Here is a 19,672-nt window from a genome sequence, read left to right on the forward strand (position 1 = left end):
GAGAATAATTAGATTCATTAAAAATAGGCAATTACTGCAAAAAGGTTATTTTATCCAGTATTGTTGTGTCCCCAAACAAAAAGACAAACACTAAAAATAAAGGTCAACAGGACTCTAGGAATTCAATTCCATTTCTACCATCTTAGAAGCACATCATAGCTGGATAACAAAGCTCTAAACTGTAATAGTTACAGCTTTTGCCTTTTCCATTAAAAATAAAAAAAGAAACATCTTTTCCCATTGATTGCATCTGCTTTCCTTTAAATCCACCATACTAAATTACTTAACAGACAAAAAACTCCAAACAAAAATAAAACAATTAAAAGTGCCATATTGTAAATCATCCTAATGCATACTGTTACCCATTTCAACATAAACTGGTAACTTACATTTGTTTAAAATATAAAGTCAGTGCTGTAGTATATCTTTGTTTCTATAAATAATGATTATAGCACAAAGAAGCCCACTTTCCCCAAATAAAAATAACTTAAAAAGCTGTAAAAGATTCCAATTAAGCTTGGCTTGAAAAAATAGTTTGCTAGGTCTAGCCAAATGTTCAACATTCTGAAGGTATTGTAATTGCTTGCAATTGACAGAGAAACACCAGTTAATAAAACATGAAATAAGGATAAAAAGTGCTGCATATAAACCCCTGATGCACCAAAGTTAATATCAAAGATCACAGATGCATCTAATAAATTAAACTGGAAAAATTTCCAGCAAAGGATATAGCTTTAAAAAGGAAATGTTAAAAAAAAGTTTGACTGTAAAGCAATCCTGTGATACTTCCACTATGTGGGGCTATACATACAGATTCCATGATACAGTATTTCACATAAATGGATACTATATAACCTCCTTGATGAGGAGATCACATGTGCTATTGTAGCAAACCTCCCTCAGCATTTGAGCTGAACAAAAAAACTAAACACCACAAAGATGCATCATCTTTCAGTAACCCAGCTGTGATTTCTCCACCAAGATGGCTGCGGCGAGCTGCTGGGCATCCGTCACGTGAGGGTTCCTCTTCATGACAATTCTCACAAGGTCAGGGGGGAAGATGTTGCACAAGTTAATATAAATCTTTTCTCGGTTGTCTTGATACCTGGGAGGATCTTGCGGCAGTCCACAGTACGGTATTCGCCACGTTGGCTCCTGCTGTTCAGGTAGGCTCTGGAAGGTGAACTGCTCATAACATGGCTGTGTGGAGTTATCAGGCAAGGAATAAGTTTGCCGATAGCCATACGCATCAATCCCGTAACCCTGCCTGTCCCAGGTTCCCAGCCCTTCCTGGCGGGAGTAAGGCTTTCTTTGTCTTGATGGAGAACTGTCATACAGCCGAGAGTCAGAAATGCTGTCTATTCTTGTGGCCACTAAGGACCGCCCTAGGTGTGGTGCCTTAGAGTGTGCTGAACTTGGAGGAGAGGGGTAATCGCCAGGACAACTGGACCGGGCTCCCACAACTGGGTGCTGCAGATGCACGGCCAGATGTGGAAGAGGAGGCTTGTGATGGTACTTTGGTTCTTCATGACTGTAACTTTGCACTCTGCTTAAGGGGTCGTGGAAATTCTGCAGGAAGGGTTGGGAATTAAGGCGGCCGTGAGGGTACATATGTTGACACTTTAAATTCTCTTCTAGTTGTGGATCAGGAGAACTGACATAGGACCGGTCATTGTACCCCACATACGAGTCACTGCTCCCACAGCTCATGCTCCCTTCACTGCTGCAGTCAGAAGCTACAGAACTTATCCTATAATCTGTGTCTAAGGAAAAACGCCTTTCAGGACTTCGTGGGCCTGAGAGGCTCAGATTTGAATATGCATTCAACATGGAATAATATCCAATGTCAACAGGTGAGTCACATTTTGGATATGGTTCATAAGGCATTGGCGTTCCATGATTTTTGGTTGCCATCATCATTGGAGGATATTGTCCCTGTGGTCTTTGATCCTGAGCTGGGAAATGAACTCCAGACGGAAGGCCGTTGCTTAAAGATGTAGTGCTTTGGGGTTTTGCAGTAGATGTAGCCGGTATACTAACCAGGGAAGGTACAGACCTGGTTTCCAGTTTGTTTTTGGTGGGAAGCTTTTCCTCTAGGTCTTGGTAGACTTGAGTCCTGATGCTGGGATCTGACTGCCTCTTTGGAGCACCTCGTTTGCCTTCAGAAGTGCTGTCAGCCTTAGTGCTGCAGGGGACACTGTTGCTTTTCACCAGTCCCCCTTCATTTGCAGCTTTGGCAGCTGTATTTCTTGACATGGCACGAAGTTCATCAGCCACTGACCGCTGAGGCTGGCTGCCCCTTTCTGGATGATAATATTTGCACTTGTGTCCATAGGTGCACTTCTTTCCTATGAAGAGTAAAATTAATTAGGCAAAGGAGCACACCACCTGATCCTGAAAATTCAGTTTGGTGCTACTACTTTAATTTGTAAAAGAAACAAAGGCAGAAATTGGAGATACACTGAGTGTTGCTCTGCTCCTTATTTTTGAGAAAAGCCACCTTTTAGTCTTCCCTCCTTGGTACTGTTAATCGCACTAAGAAAGCTGGCTGAATGATTAATAATCAGCCCCAGAGTTTTTGGCTAATACATTGTGTCCTCAGCTCTTACCTACCTATCTCTTCCAGTATGACTTTATAATCAGGTAGGACATTCTGTTTTGGAAAAAATAAATGTATTGCTGTAATGTGATAAAACCATGCCAATCTGATGTGTATCTATATATAAAAACCCCACATTTTTATCTACCTGAAAACTTCATGCAGAAGTTACTAAATGAGTTTTTTCAATCATGTTTTAATTCAAGGAAATGCATTTGCATTGAACCCAACTAGGTAAAAATAATTATTTTTTTCATGGTTAGGATGTTTTCTTAAATTTAAATATAATCAAAAAGAACTACATACTATGCCATACAAAAACTAAAAATGTTTATTAACAGAAATTTAACAACATATTATGTTCTAATGGCATATATTAAATACTCATAAAGAAAGTTACCATATGGACAAGGCTGCTTTTTGTGTTCAGGAACAATAGGTTTCTTCCTCAGAAAATTATCCAGGCTTGGGCCATGTCTGCCAAGGGGGTCATCAGGAGGCATGAACCTGTCACAAATAAAATACAAAATTATACCTAAGTAGGAAGTTGATAATTTAATTCCAAAAACAGTGTAAATATTTATTACCGTAAGGTATTTGCTTTTTCAATTTTAATCCAAGTACTTTGAATCAACATTTGTAGGATAAAAGTATTAGTATACAAAGTTTTCTTTTCTTGATAAAAAACAAAATTAAACTATTTCAAGCTGAACTCATATTTGTCTTAATTCAAATAAGTTTTGAGTCTAGCATGTTCTAATTATTTCTTCCTTCCTCTCAGTCTTAGGATTTTGTGACATTTTAGGAGAGTTTTATAAATGTCAATCTTGTGTATTATGAACTGGGGGTGGGGAAGGAGCAACGAAGGGCAGCTGAGGAAGAGAAGGGAGACAGAGTATAAACTGATGGGAAGAGTACAACTAGCGGAACCCCTAGTATGTGTCAGCTACTGTGCACACATCATCTCTTTTCATCCTAGCATGATCCCTGAAGTATCAGCTCTATTTTATAGGTTAATAGACTTTTCTAATTTAGGCGTAGATAAATTATTTTTATGTAAGTTCACATGGCATAGTCAAGATGTCTAACTCCATAGTCCATTCTCTTCCCACACTACTAAGGTATTTCTCAGCAGATATAGAAAATGTCTTAAGAAAATAAGCTTATAAAACATGGTAGGACTTTGGGTTGGGACACATAGCATCCAGTGTAATCTTCCCTCTACTGTAGATGGTGCCATCCTGGGATGGGCCCAGGCTCCTTCACGGACTTATAGCCAGGAAGGGACCTGCCTTTGGGGCCAGGAATTGAAGTCAAGGGATCAGAGCTGAAAGTTCCTAAAACCTGCCAGACCTTCTGTAAGAAGTGTAGCAAACCTCAACTTCACAAAGTAACACAGTACAGGAAGGGCAAGGATTCTCTGTATGCACAGGGAAAGCGATGTTATGACAAGAAGCAGAGTGGCTACGGTGGGCAGACTAAGACCATTTTCCAAAAAAAGGCTAAAACTACAAAGAAGATCATGCTGAGGCTTGAATGTGCTGAGCCCAACTGCCAATCTAAGAGGATGCTGGCTATTAAGAGATACAAACGTTCTGAACTGGGTTGAGATAAGAGAAAGGGCCAAATGATCCAGTTCTAAGCTTCATAGTTTGTTTTATTATGTGACAATAAAATCTTGAGGATATGTTCACTTCATATACTCAATCCTTATTTTGGACTGACTGTTCAATGGAAGCAACAATTCATGGCATGCATAATGAAGACCAGTTACGATCGAAAAGTTCTGATAGTTATGTAACTGTTTGAATCTGAAATACACCAAGTATTTACCCATAAAATGTGATTAATGTATGAACTCTTTAAGGGAGAGTCAAGAAAGCTGATTAATAACACTTAGCAAATATAATGTTTAATATTAATATAAAAACAACATGATAACATTAAAAGTTTAAAAACAGAACACTGTCACTCAATCCTACAATCTTAATACAATTAATTTCCACTTATGGTTGCATTTTTCTGTATGCATACACCATTTTACAAACACAAAGTTTATGCTTTGTCTTTTTAACATGTTTTTCCATGCTTCTTAATAGCTTTTCATAATCTTAATTCAGGAAAGCAGTATTACTTGTAAGTAAATGATTTTACTTACTTGTCATTGACAAATGAATACATCAATAATCGTTCATCTATGAACTTCTTCCATTCTGGTTTTTCATTAGCCAAATCCCTGTAGTTATCATTGGATACAATTATACCATCTGACTCAAAAGCCAGCTTCACAATGAACCTGTCATCATAGCACACCACTCGCCTCCCCTGGACTCGCCGGGACGGTGTAAACACCAGGATTTTCTCCTTCTCTAATTTACGAAGAATTTCTTGATCTGTAGGGTAGAATTTCAGAAATAAATACATATGAAACACATATAGCAACTTTCATACAATGCCAGATTTTATAAGATAAGCTGGAGATATGTAATCATTTAATTAGGGATTATGATTTACAGTTTATAGATGAAACAAATTTGTAACTCCCAATAATATTTTTCCTTTTGGATTTCTAATAACAAAACCTTTAAAAATACTCCCCACCGAATAAACTTAAAAAATATAAGTTTAAAACTTTTGAAAGTTAAAAAAATTAAAAGCATAACTTAAACATGACTGAGCAACTTGTGATTTTCATTACATCCCTTCTTCCCACTTTTGCTCCTCTATTCCGTTGTCCCAGCACTGTAAATTCTGGCACAGAGTGCCAGGTGTAAGCTGATAGATACCATCATTTAAAAAAATAAAATAAAGAGGTTTACTACTTCTCAGTGTTTATTAACTGGAGTTATTATTATTTTTAATTATCCTTTCAGCAAATAATTACTACATGCCTACTCTATGGTATGTCCTATGCTAAGTGTTAATGGCCACCAAGATTAAGAATGACCTGTCCTTAGAGAGGTGTCAGGTATTGGATTGGATAAATATGTAAACTAGGTAAACAAAGGTTGTAATCGCCACAACAAAAGTATGAAGAGGGTATGAGGGAAGAAGGGCTGGAAGAGCGATATGTGTCAACTCGCTCTGATATAGATTTCATGATGGTGCTGATAAAATTCCAAAGTTCATCAAGACCAGGAATTTGGTTTAGAAAAGCAGCAGAGAAATGGAAGAAATGTGGACCTTACAATCAGCAAGCCATGGATAGATCTCAGATTTTGCTACTTAATATATATGGCAATCAGTCTTATTGAGCCTGTTTTTTGTGTCCTCAAATGCAGATAGGCTATGAGGAGTCAATGAGTTATTATGTGTAAAAGCACTTAGCACAGTGCCTAGAAAGCTCTCAGTAAACACTGTATTCTTCTTCTACTTAATTTTATTTATAGATGTATGTAATTGTTGGTCTCCTTTAAAAGTCACAGAAAACCAATACAAAATTAAAAGCTCAGTCTCAACTATAAGATCTGTCACCTTATAATGATTTTGTGTGTTTCCCTGATAAACATTTTGAGGGCAGGTGTGATGTCTCATTTATCTTTGTATCTACCAGCACTCAGCACATCAGCAGATACTCAATTAATGTCTGTGAATGAATACATGAGCTACTTAATGATGTACATTCAGAGATCTTCCAGTTTATTCCCTGTCTATGTTCATGAATAATCCACAGTACTTTATTTGTTGGAGGGTTTAGTCATGTAAGATATGCCTGGATCCTCACCAAAATGACTAAAGGAGCTAGTGTGCTGACCTAACAGTCACGATCATCTTGCTCACTTTACATTTCTTAAATAGCTAATGAGAAAAAAAGGACACTAATTAGGATAAGTTAGCTGACAACTAGTTAGGATAAGTAATCCTAACTTAAATAAATATGGGTTTAGTATAGCTAGTAAGTTAACTGAATCTCTAGTTCCTTGAATAGTACCTGATACACAGCTGAGTATTTGCTTGTTAAGTATTTGATAAATCAACAGAAGACTGGCAAAAGTGCTAATCTGACTTTATATCTGAGAACTCTAATAAAAAATTTTTTATCAAGTTTCTTTTTCTGATAGAATGAGAAGACACCGGACTATTCAATTTACTAGTTATTATCTTGTTGAAGATTTTAGTCAAGACAATTATCATCCCGGGGAAGAAAATACCTAACAACCTCTGACAGTAGTTCTATGTGGTTTACTTTGTGTTCTAGATACATCATGCTGGAATTTTAAAAATTAAACTGAGCCACAATCTACACTATTATCGTTTTAACTTCTTGATCTCATATTCCCTTGTGCTCAAGAAGTTTTCCACTTGTTTTCATGTTTAAATATTATGTGTTTCTTTTTCAGTTTGATTATTGTTAATATTTGGGCATACTGTATTTCCTTCTAGTCATTTTCTGTGTATTTTTTTCTTTCCATTGTTTATATATGTACATATGTATGTATATGTGAATATATACACATACACAATAATAAAACCTGACTTTTATGTTAAAGAACACTTCCTCAGGTCATTAATAATTCTGCCTAATAATCTAATATATATTTTGTCCTATCAATATATACTAATTTTTTGAACCATTTAAAAATAAAGTATGGGTTGTTTCCTTTTCTATTATAAGTAATATTGCACTGAATGCCTCTGTGGTCAGAAATCTGTGTAGACCTCTGCTTATTTTCTGGAGAATTATTTATAGAAGGGGAAATAGTAGAGCCAAGAGTATTAATATTTTAAGACCAAACTTTTCCAGAAAGGTTGTAACAACTTATGTTTCCATAGCACTGTGGAAATAACTTCCTCAAAATATTATTATCAGTTTTATATTTCTGTGAATTTGATGGGTGAAAAATAATTTGTTTATATTTACATTTTTTAAATTACTAATGAGGTTGAACACTTTTTCCTCTTATTTGGCACTTACATTCTCCTACTGTGTTACCATTTATATATTGGGGAGAACTTTATCAATGTGTGAGCTATTTTTATGTTAAGGATATGGATTCTGCATTTATTAATTCTATTTTTTCCTTAGGCAAATAAAAAGATTTCTAATTTTTAAGAAAATTTCTCCAAATACAGAAGTTAACATTTGATGCAATTAAATATATTTTTTCCTTTGTAATTTCCTGTAAAAAATTTAAATTTAGATAGGTCTTTCCAGCCATTCAAAGACTATTTATAGAATATAATGGTTTAATTTTTGAAAATTAATTCTTCAACCATTTGGAATTGACGGTTATATGATGTACGATAAGGATCTAAATATGTATAATTTTTCCATAGAGTTATCCAATGTCTTGGTACTGCTGGCGGAATTACACCTACCTCTCCTACTTTATAGTTTATATAGGCTGGGATCTGAGTCCATGGCTCTGAACTTCACAGTAACTTGCCCATCTATTCTTATGCTAGTTTGACAATGATTTAATGATTATAGATAAAAATAAAAGTCTTAAAATAAGACTTCAGGTACATGGTAAGTGGTCTCTTCATTTATTTTTAACTTTGATGTGTATCTTCTTCACACAGGTTCCTCAGTTTTTGTTAATGTTGGAGATGGAGAGAGTGGTGAAAGGGTCAGATGCTGACTGAGAATCACTTAACTTGAGCAAAATGTTCAGCAACAGTAATAAGCAGGCACAGAGGACATTTTTGCCTGAAACTCATATACTTAGAAATTACAAAATAATGCAAAATAAGATACTTTATTGGGATAGTCATTTCCTGCTACTTGACACCAGAGAGCATATCCTGAGTTTCACAGATCTTTTTTGATCTGCAGCCATTATAATTTGATATTCACTTAGTCTAATTCTTATAGGAGAAAACTGCGGTCCAAAGAGGTTCAGTGTGTCCTATGGCTAGTAAATGGCAAAGCCAGAATTTGAATCTAGGTCTCTTGACACCTAGCATGTCTCTAAAGGTCAGAATTTCACAAAATTTTAAGTAAAAATTTCCAAATAAAAAAAGGCTTATGTAGCAAGGATTACTGTTTAGTTAACATAATCCGTTTTTAAACTTGAAAATAACTTTAATGTTCCACCAAGACAATGTGGCAGTTACATAGACTGAGTAAACAGAAACAGATTAACATAGTGTTCAATGGAATACCTGACAGTGCCAGATACCTGCACAAATACATATGGAAACTAAAACAAACAGCTAACAGGGCTTACCTGTGATGAGAGCATCAGGTCGGGACTGCTCTTTCCTCCAAGCAGGAACAAAAACTGTAATATCTTTGTGGCCTCTTTCCAAAAACCAATCCACTGCCAATTTTATTCCTCGGCAGGAAAATACTTCTTTGTTTCCATGGCTGAAAGATTATTTTAAAACACTTATAACACAACAAAACCTAAATTTAAATTAATTCAAATTTGTAAGCAGAAATGATCACATAATTATAATAGCAATAGGAGGTTTCAAATTTAGGATGGAGTTGAATAGCTCCAAGAAACATTAAGATAACAACCTAGGAACTGAAAATCTGTGAGCAAAAATTTAAGAAAATTGGGATGATTATTGTGTGAAGAATAAAGAAAAGTAAGTTTTCAAACATAAAGTTGTAAAGGTTAACTACTCAGAAAGCTACATGCTCTTTTTGACCAGAATGGGAAGAAAAGCAAGGGTCCTCAAACACAGCAAGAATAATTTCAGTCAAATGTACAAAAGAAGTCACATGGAAAATAAATCTGTAAAAACAGTGGAATGGAATATCCATTTGTTTTTAAAAGCTTCCTTCTCAAAAGTTCTTATGTGTATATTTCAATATAATCATTAAATCATGTACAAAATTTATATGGTGGCCATGTAAAAGAACGTACACAATGTGTACTAAAAAGAAAAAGATGTGCACAGTGCTTAATTTTATACAAGAAAGTCTTCCCATGTCCTTCAAGGAGAAGACACATGGTTTCTATTTAAAATTATTGTGCTAGACAAGGATTAATGATGACAAAAGAGCATTCAAAGCTGGATTAGCAGTTTTAGTGCCTAAAAGAAAACGCTTGACTAAGAGTATAGTCATTCAACAAGTATTTATGTAGCACCAGGCTCTGCTTATACATTTTAACCTATTAATTCAAAACAACACTTCTAATGGCTCTTAAAAAAAAAAAAAGTCTCCTGTTTTGAATGCACTAACATTCTTTTATAGTTTGAGCTCTGAAGGCTCCATTTCTTATCTGTAATGGAATTAGATATTCTTTACTCCTTACATCTAAGGAAGGCTAAATGAAATAGGTAGATAAATGCTTTACTAACTTTTAGCACTAGGCAAACATTACGTATATTAATATATTGGTCTAGTAGTCCCCTGGGAAGCACGCACTAGAACCATCTAAATATGGCTAATCATTTTAAAAACAAAAAAGAAACAGCCCACCTCGTTTTTTAGATATTAAAGGCTATAAATGCCAACTACACAGACTTTATGGTTCCACACACCCATCCTAATGAGTGGGGACACAATCAGAGGTGCAATCAGATGTACTGGAAGTTTCAGAGAAAGGAATAAGGGATGAGGGGATTTGAAGTCACATGTTCTGGGTGAGAAGAGCTACCTGACAGTCTCACCAATGGTCTAGCAAATGATACAAAGTGATGTTAGGTTTCATGGAAAACATTGATTATTTAATCAGTCTTCTGAAAAACTACAGAAAATGATGGCAGTATATCTTGAGAGAATAGTATATATATATTTCCGCTAATTATTCCTAAATACAAAACCTCAACTTGTGAAAACCTGTTTTATTCTGCATTAATGCTTTGCAATTTAAGTGTATGATTATTTTCTAGTCATTAATGATATTTAGTTTACTGAGACTCTGGCTCTGAGAGATGACAATAAGCATTTTTTCCCCACTTGGTAAGAACAACTGTCACATTTTACTATAGAAAGAGAAGATTCTATCTTCTAGTTACAGAGTTTTCAATGGAATGTGGGTGAACAGCAAACAGGAGACAAAGATTCCATACATGCTGAATCAGGACACTGTACCATGCAGCTGATAATAAAGGCTGTTCTCATGTTGTCTCCTTCCCCTCTGCCCCTCACCTCCCAATTCCCCTCCCACAGAGACTCATGGGGAGAAAATGAGCAGGAGGATGAAAGGTGCCACATTGTGAATGTCCAATGGAAACATTAAAGAGCCTGGGTTTTGGAGCAGATGGACCCAAATCCATTTCTGATCTTGTTATTTGAGGAAAAAAGCAAAGCCCCCTCATTTGTTTAAGAAAATGTAGTCAATTTTTCTGTTATTTGCAGCTACATACATCCTTAACTGATCCATTAGTTATACCATAAACCAGAAAAAACTGGCAAAGCTGTATATTAATATCAGAAAAAACATTTTAAGGCAAAAAATTACTAGTGATAAAAAAGTTTTTATGTAATAGAAATAAAGGAACAATTCACAAGGAAGCTAAAATAATTGTGAACTCAGTCTCCATATGAGGTACGCAAAAGATCACAGGATTACTAGAAGAAATGAACAAATCTATAATCATACAACAGACAGATGAAGCAGAAAACACTCAGTGAGATTGGAGACTGGAACAATCAATACAAGCTTGATCTAATGGACATATACAAAACCCTGCACAAAATTAGTGAAGAGAAAACCTTTTCAAGAACATAAAAAAGACTGATGAAATTAGCTTTGTTTGAGGTCACAGAACAGATTTCAACAGACATCATACATCTGCACAATACAGATAACATTTTTGACAATGTTATTAGATTGAAGATATAAAGTTCTACTTCAAAATTAGTATTGCTATTCACCAGCAAATTAAAAATATTTATTTAAAAAATAACCCCACTTGTAACAGTAACAAAAACTAAACAAACCTAAAAGAAAAGATGTGAGAGAGATTTATAAAGAAAACAAAAATTGAAAACCTGTATTAAAGGGAATAAGAGAAGACCTAAGTGATGATAAGACTCAACTTATGAAGAAACAATTCTCAAATTATTCTATAGAGCACTGCAATTCTAATAAAAATTCTCAAAGGGTTTTTTTTAATGGAACTTGAGAAACTGATCCTAAAATTTATATACAAAGGGCCAGTTTTGAAGAACAAAAGAGGAGGAACTTCCCCATTAGTTATCAATACTTAGTATAAAACTACATAAATACAATCAATGTTATACTGGTATAGGCAAAACAAAAAACAAACACAAAAATATGTAACACACGTATAAATGATAAAAGTGACATTACAAATCAATGAAGAAAACCAACAAATAGTACTAGGGCAAACTAGTTATTTATATGGGAAAAATAAAACTGTATTTTAATCTCATACCATACACAAAGATAAACTATAGATAGATGAAAGATTTAAATATGAAAAGAAACATCATAAAGCTCTTAGAAGAAATTACAAGAGACATTCGCATCAGGATAGAAAAATACTTCTTAAAGAAGACATGCAGCCACATGCTCTGTCAAGGAAAAGCCTGATACATTTAGACACATAAAACTTCTTTATGCAAAAGAATCCATAAACCAAATATGAGAGGGTATTTGTAACATATAGGACCAACCAAAAGGCTAGTACTCAGAATATATAAAGTACTCCTAAAATTGAGAAGAGTAACATTTTTTCCTTTTTTAAGGCAAAAGATATGAACAGCAAATTCACAAAAGAAACCCAAATGACCAACAAACATGAAAAGATGCTCAATAGTGAAGAAATGCAAATTAAAGTCAAAATGAGACACCACTTCACACTCATCAGATTGGAAAACTAAAGTCTGCAAACATAGATGTTGCCAATGATGTGTGAAAGTAGGAACTCATACATTACAGGTGGGAGTGTGAACTGGGATAACAGTTCAGGAGAGCAATCTGGCAATACCTTATAAAGTTGAAGGCGTGTTTTCTCTAAAACACAGCATTCCACATTTAGGTATGGTAAAATCCAAAAGCAACTTGAAATCAGATTTAAAGCAGATAGCAGTTGGCTTTCATCCTGTGCCCAGCCTTAAATCTCACAAGGGGAGACTAATGCCTTATCTCCTACAGGGAGAGGCAAAGCCAATTTTCCCCTTACCAGGCCAGAGAAATGAATGCTGAGTAGGACATCCCTGGAACTGCTGCTTGTTGACTTAGAATTTCTTGCCAGGCAAGGCCCAGAATCATCCTTAGTAATATTAAAGTCCAAGCAGACCAACTGATGGGTCTAAACTGCAGGCGGGACTTCCACACACTAGCAGACGTTGTGGGAGACGGAACTCAATCTAACCCTACTGAGTGAGGCGTACTGAAGGATGTGACAACTCACATGTGCTGGATCCAATATAAGGGGCAACCAATGATAACAACAGGGTAAGCATAATGTACCTACTGGTATAAAGTAACTATCCGAGTGTTTACTGTGGCCACTTATGGGCTATATCTGCATGGATGCAGGGTTATTTTTTCTCAGTAACAAAAATAGCTAGTTATATTTTTATGAATTGGTATATTTCTTTAGGCCTCAATTTCTTTTTTATTTCAACCATTTGGCAGTAAGGATGGTATACCGCAGAAGTGAGTCCTTTGCTGGGTAAATTTGTTGTAAAATTTTGGTCACTTTTGATTAGGTAATAAACCCTGAATATTTGCTAAAAAGTATCCCTTCACCTACTTTGGCTCAGTGGGATTGGACTCCCAGGGAAAATTCCAAATCCTTACTGCAAATTTTGAGTTACTATATGAGCAAAATGGGTAATGTAGGCTCAAAGGTTGCATGTGATTTACCATTGGCTTTAATGGTAGAAAAATACAAAAAACCTGTCAGCAGGTCTCTTTCTTAAAAGGCTTATTTTACTGTCATGTTTGGGAGAGGCAAGCTTATAAAAATCCTGCTTTGCAATGGTCAGAGGAAGTCTCATTTGAAGTGGACGAACAGGTATAGTTAGAAAGTTTTAGAAAAACCAAACTTTAAAGGAATTATTATCATCTCTGGATCTCAGGAAATAAACGAATGAACTGGACAGCCAGAAGAAGGAATTAAGAAACTGCAAGTTCCTTCCGTTTTCTCCAGGTTCTCAACCCCTGTCTTTTGTTGCTCCTGCTCCCTCTATTCCCTTCACGCTTCTTTGCCTTGATAGGGGATCTAGAAGGAGACAATGACTTCTTGGATAGATGGTTCCCAATGGCCTTAGGACCTGGGGTTAACTTCCCTTTGGAAGATAGAGAACTGCCAGCCTTATTTAAATGTTTTGGTATGGATTATACCCCTAAAAATCCTTTGACACTCAATATGTAACAGGGGTCCCCAAAATTCCCCACAGCCCATGGTTTGAGGGGTGGGGGAAAGGGACAGCTTTCAAGGTACTTAGCTGATAGCTAGTTTCTTAGTTATGCAAGTAGCTATGGCCTCTCCAGGCCCCAAGGAGATGGGGAGGGGCTTTGACCTTACAATGGTGATAAAAGAGCTTAAGCCTCCACAAGTTTCTGTTAATGGCCAAAACCGGTTACCACACCCACTGCATCACAGGCTGCACAATCAGGGATTTAAAAATAAGGCGGCAGCCATTAAACAAAAGGAAAGGAGAGAGGCAGAGGAGAGAGCCATGTGGTCTGAAAGGAGAGGGCCATGTAGCCTGGGCTAGTAAGAAAGCTAGCATGCTGCTGCTTTGATTGTGCCTGCACCAGCTAACTTGGAAGCCACCAAGGACTCTTTTAAAACTTGTGCCTTTCCTGGACTTCACCATGATCCAATGCAACATGGCACATGTTTTCCTGGACTGTTATACGGAGGCTGATGACATCATACCCCACCCAGATCCTGAAGGAGACAGCTGACAGATAAGGGTGGGGAACTTCTGGGCATGTGTTTGGCTTCTAGCCTTTTGGGGAGCAAGGGAAGTCCTGGGTCCCGTGGGAGAACAGGGCTCTGAGCTGAAGTGCTCACTGCCCTCCCCAGGTTGGAATATTGTAAATAAGACCTGTTTTCCTCAACACTAGTTGTTGGGTTTTACACCAAGGTTCCACATGAAGGAAAAACATGCAAAACATAGCTAGGGAAGCAGAAATGATTAACAGGACGGAATAAAGAGTGTGAGAATTCCGATAAAAGACTGTCCTAGAATTAAGGCATCAGGCTGGCGAATGGTTACCCAGGTAACTTGGAAGAAAGGGAAACAGCAAAGTGAGACTGAAACCACACCAACTTACTTTTCATCTCAATGTGATAAAAACTCAGCCTTATGCCCTTGGAGCCCCAGGGACTCAAATGCCTTCTGTAGATTCACTGTTCACAAACAGAGCATATTATTTTCTTACCCAGAGTTGCTGGGTAGATCAGATGTGGTAAGAGTGCATATTCCCTTTTCCTAGTTCCTATTACCCATCTTAAAGTTATTTTCCAGCGCTTTGGAAAGATTTGCAAACAAGCATCACATCGCAAGGAGTGTTGCCTCTTGATGACTGGTTGACTAATCAAAAAGGCATAATGGGACCAAAAGATAGCCCCTCTAGTGGGAATGTCATGGCCTCAGGCACCTCCTCCCACTCCGGCTGTTTGGCTGTTCCTCTGCCCTTGGCAGTCTGAATCCCTTCTGCAGCAGGGGACCCAGGAAAAGCTCAATGCTGCTGCTGCCTGAGACCCACTGATTTTCATCAGTGCTTTAGTAAGGCATTTTCTAAATTAACAGGGATGGATTCAGGGACGGATCAGAACAGACCCTTAATCTCTCCAGTTTTGTGGTAGCCTTGTTGCTGGAATTTAAGTGAGGAAAGGTATCTGATGACAAGAATAGACAGTCTCAGGAATTGGCAACAATAATCCAGTTTTGGGGAAAAAATGGAGAAAGGTGAAGACAAAAAGAAATTCAAGACTGCAGTGTTACCTGCCCAGTTAGAATTATTCACAAAGAGAGCAAGCTTTTTTCTGGGAACATCAACAAATAAGATAGGACTCCTTAATGAAAAGTCAGTATGTCACTACTGTAAGAAGCCAAGGACACTGGAAAGAGAAATGCTGAGGGAGACTGAGGAAGGTGCAATGAATGCAACCTAATTATGAAGCTGTAAACTGTCCACCAGGAGCCTCTTCCCCCAAGGAAACCAGACAGGAAATAACTAGCAAATAGTGCAAACTAATGAGCAAAACCGACATAATTGAAGAGCTTCTGAGCTGGGAATGGGAACACTTTATACAGGCACTTTTTCCTGCCTTAATCTTTTCCTGTCCTTTCTTATGGATCTTAAGAGCCATGTATTCTGTAATTTCGACTGGTCTTTCTTGTTTTACTTGAACCCAGAAAAACACACAAGTTGTGGGTATCAATGAACAACCTTCTACCTGTTCTTTCTCCTGTGAGGTGGCTGTTGAAGGAATGTACCCCTCTTCTTAATGCTGTTAATCTGTTGGGAAAAGACCTGCTGTATAAACTAATGGCTGTACTCCAGGTAGAGTGTTTCTGAACCTGAGTTACTGAACATGTGCTTATTTATACTGTTAGTAAATATGTGGAGGGGTCTGCCATGCTATGGGGCAAATTTTGGATCAGAGAGGCTTTTAACATCAAAGGCAACTAACTGCTGATATATCAGTCATTGCAACTTCCCCCACAGGTTTCTATAATTCATTATTGGACTTATTTCAGACAATAAAATGAAGTCAATCTGCAGACCAAGCTGTGAAAGGGCTACTATGGTTTGGACTGAAGCCTCCTTACTTCTGTCCAGGGAGTCCCATTCAGTTGCAGGCATGCAACTTCCGTATGAACTAGAAACTGGAAACAAAGGGAAGCTAAAATGGAGACAGATTATCTTGACAAACATAAGATTTTCACTGTCATAACTTTTCATTATTATGCAAATTTATTGTCTCATACCTAACGGAATTACCTTTAATTTATTCATATATATTACTGTAACTATTTTGAAAAGCACATAAATTCTACTTTTCTGTCTTCAACAGAAGGGCAATTCAATATACAGTCAAAATAATATATTTGCCACATTTTTTGCCAACACCATATATACTTCCCACTAGAAAATTGAAGTATACTTGCTTAGCAATGTGCTATTAAAGTAGTCACCTATGACAGTTAACAGATTATAAAAGCGTATTTTGTAATGCAGAGAAAAATGCAGGGAACCAAATATTTTAATGTAAGTTTGCATCAATATGACCAAGCAGTCCATTTGACATATCTAGGAAATGTAATTTTACATATTATACTTTCCTAAGTTATATATACACATATCATTTACTAGGTTAACCACAGGTAGGAAGAATTATTTTAGAATTAAAACTGTTCCAGTGGTAAACAGGAGGAGTAATTGAAAAACATGGAGAAACTTAAAAAGGGAATGAAGTCATCTATTAAAGGGAAGAGCTTTTTTATTTTTTCATGGCATTGAAAAAAAGGGAGAAAAAAGGAATCTCTTTTCAATTATCTTATTTCCTCAAATTTGGTTTTGCTTTAGTTTCAGTATTTGCTTTGAATTACATATTATGTTATACAGAACCTTGAAAACCATAGGTTATTTTCTTATATTCTAAAATTTATGTAATATATTATTCATATGATCAAAGAAGAGCTATTCTTAAAAACATCTTTCCATAACTCATCAAAAATCTAATTATAAAATTATACCTAGAATGACATATTTAGTACCACTAAGAATGATTATAATAGTATTAGTGTTACTACTAAATAGGGATGCCTTTTGATGAATAGGCCAATACAGTGAAAGGAAGTCTTTGGAACCAAACATAAGTTTTAGTATTTTCTTTACCACTTTTTTGTGTGACCTTGACCAAATTACTTATTCTGAACCTCAATTTTCTCCTTTTTAAAATGGAGATAATCCTACCTACCTTATAGGGCTGTAAAAACTGAACAAGAGTACCTACAGACTTTACTTTCTCATGTCCCTTTACTCCTAATTTTTAGAAATGTAAAAAAGCTTGCAATGGAATGAAAATAAAACCAATCAATAGATCTTTATAGCTTTAATCTCACCATTGATAGTAAATTGTGAGTTTTAGGGCAATATGTTTGATGTGTGACAGTCACTAAATAGATTTAGTTTTTAACTAAAAGAGATCAAAATAATCACAGGACTCAAAAAGACTATTAAGTGCTTTTTAAATAACTTTCTATATATCATCTTTTATTTAAAGAAAAAAACTTGACCAATAAGTTTGTATATCCTCTACCGGAAGATTCAAGTATGATTACAAAACTTCTATGACTTTAACGGGTCATTATATCAACTATCCTATAATGATAAGGACACAAATTATTGTCAGTCAAGTGCCTACAATGAAAAATATAAGAAAAAAGTATCCTTTTAAGTTAGAAACATTATTTGAATCTTTAGTACCAAAGTACTTCAAGTTTAGATACAGTTAGCTTAATTATATCACACAAAGTCAGGAAGCACTGGACATTGATCACAAAATAATAGAAATGCAATTATAAAACTACTTATTGAACACTAAATTATTAATATACTCAGGTGCTCATCAAATATTTGTTGACTTAATTTTATTTTTTCTCAATTTTTAGCCCTAATTGTACATAAATAGAGCTGGATATTGAAAATAGATTTTAAAGAATTCTGAAAAAAATGCCTTTAAGACTTCCTTCATTAATACATTTTCCATGTTTAATGAGTCTTACAAAGAAATTCTATCTATTCTATGTTCCTTCAGCAGGGAGGAAGAAGTGAAGCTGGATACCATCTTCAATATGAAAACGAGAGTATTTTACTTCCTATCACTGTTGTCTAACTGAATTTCATATTTTGTTTGAGCACATGTTAATTCCATGTACTGACTCACAGGCACCTAGAATTCTTCCTAATTGATGCCTATTTTGTCACTCTTCTAGCTACTCAACTTTACTATCTCTGATTTCTTTTCCAAGATCACTTTGAAGCTAACCCTGGATGTCAGAATGCTAAATAATGAACATACCACCAGATAATAATCTATGCTCTTCTGTTACAGATCATTTAATAAGTGTTTATCAAGTTGTGTTCCAAAGAGAAATTCCACATTGCGACTTTGAAGCTCTTCTAGGGAGCAGGGAAAATTTTTAAGTGGGAAACACAGCCCCACCTATGACCCCCAATTCAAACAGATCTCTCTGCTTTTGTTTGCTTTACATACTAGGCTTTCATGCAATATTTGCAGTATTGTACTACTTTAAATGAAAATAAAAGTGTAAGAAATCACTGGTTTAGGACAATGAAAATATCCAACATCAAAAGTACAATGGAAGTCTTGATGTGAAGTAGTATACTAATAGCCTCCAATTAGTTGGTTATGGACAAAGAGAGAGAGAGAGAGAGAGAGAGAGAGAGAGAGAGAGAGAGACCTTGTAAGGTCCATCATTTGTAGCCAAATCATAGGAAGCACATCTAGCTAATCCAGATCCAAGGGGGTGAATAGCTTAAAAAACCTAAAGAGAATGTATCTGTTAAGTAGATGTAAAAATGTCTTCAATATTAACAAAAGTAAAAAACATTGACTCTTATCACTTTTTCCTCCTATTTCTTATAATTGGATAACTTTTCCCATTTCTGGTAATTGCTTACACTAGTTAGGTGAACTGTAATTAACTTTATTCATATGTAATAGGACTACTGATGCTGCTGTTTCCTGGGGTAGGGTTTAAACAGACATATTTGAGATAAAGTAAAGTTTATTGACCACTGGTCGATTTAAATTCATGACTGATGATAACTAGAATTATGTACTCAGGATTATAAAGAGATGCAGTGGAAAATAACTAATATTTGTCTTTTTCAGACTCCATATGATCTAGTTAAATAACAGAAAAACTAGTTCTGATGCTTTAATTCTTTCGTAGTCTAAGGATTTTCTTTAAACAGTAAGAGAAATGGGCAAGTTACCTGTAAGTAATATCTATGACACTCACCTAGAGGGGAATTAAGCTGCCCTTTAATTAATATTAAGCCCCTAAGTTGGGGCTTAAAACATATTCCCCTGAGAGGCTATCCAATAGAAATACAATGTGAACCACATATATAATTTTAAATGCTCTAGTATAGCAAACTTAAAAAAAGTAAAAAGCAGTTGAAATTAATTTTCGTAATATAT

At 35.8% G+C, this 19,672-nt stretch overlaps 1 protein-coding gene and 1 pseudogene across 1 annotated transcript in view; one reads left to right on the top strand and one right to left on the bottom strand.

The window, feature by feature from the left end:
* Positions 1–770: 770 nt before the first annotated feature.
* Positions 771–19,672, bottom strand: part of LOC150019808 (putative ribonuclease ZC3H12C) — a 54,689-nt gene continuing 35,787 nt past the window's right edge. Inside the window, exons 3-6 of the mRNA XM_090268062.1 lie at positions 8,770–8,909; positions 4,758–4,992; positions 3,000–3,106; positions 771–2,348 (exon numbers count right to left, since the gene is read on the bottom strand). Of these exons, the coding sequence (XP_090124188.1) occupies positions 952–2,348; positions 3,000–3,106; positions 4,758–4,992; positions 8,770–8,909 (1,879 nt within the window). The 3' untranslated portion in view covers positions 771–951. The remainder of the gene's footprint in view (positions 2,349–2,999; positions 3,107–4,757; positions 4,993–8,769; positions 8,910–19,672) is intronic.
* LOC150019809 (large ribosomal subunit protein eL42-like) lies at positions 3,505–4,241 on the top strand (annotated as a pseudogene).

This window comes from Furipterus horrens, unplaced genomic scaffold (genome assembly GCF_987537825.1).
Source record: "Furipterus horrens unplaced genomic scaffold, mFurHor1.1.pri manual_scaffold_2, whole genome shotgun sequence".
NCBI classification, from domain to species: domain Eukaryota; kingdom Metazoa; phylum Chordata; class Mammalia; order Chiroptera; family Furipteridae; genus Furipterus; species Furipterus horrens.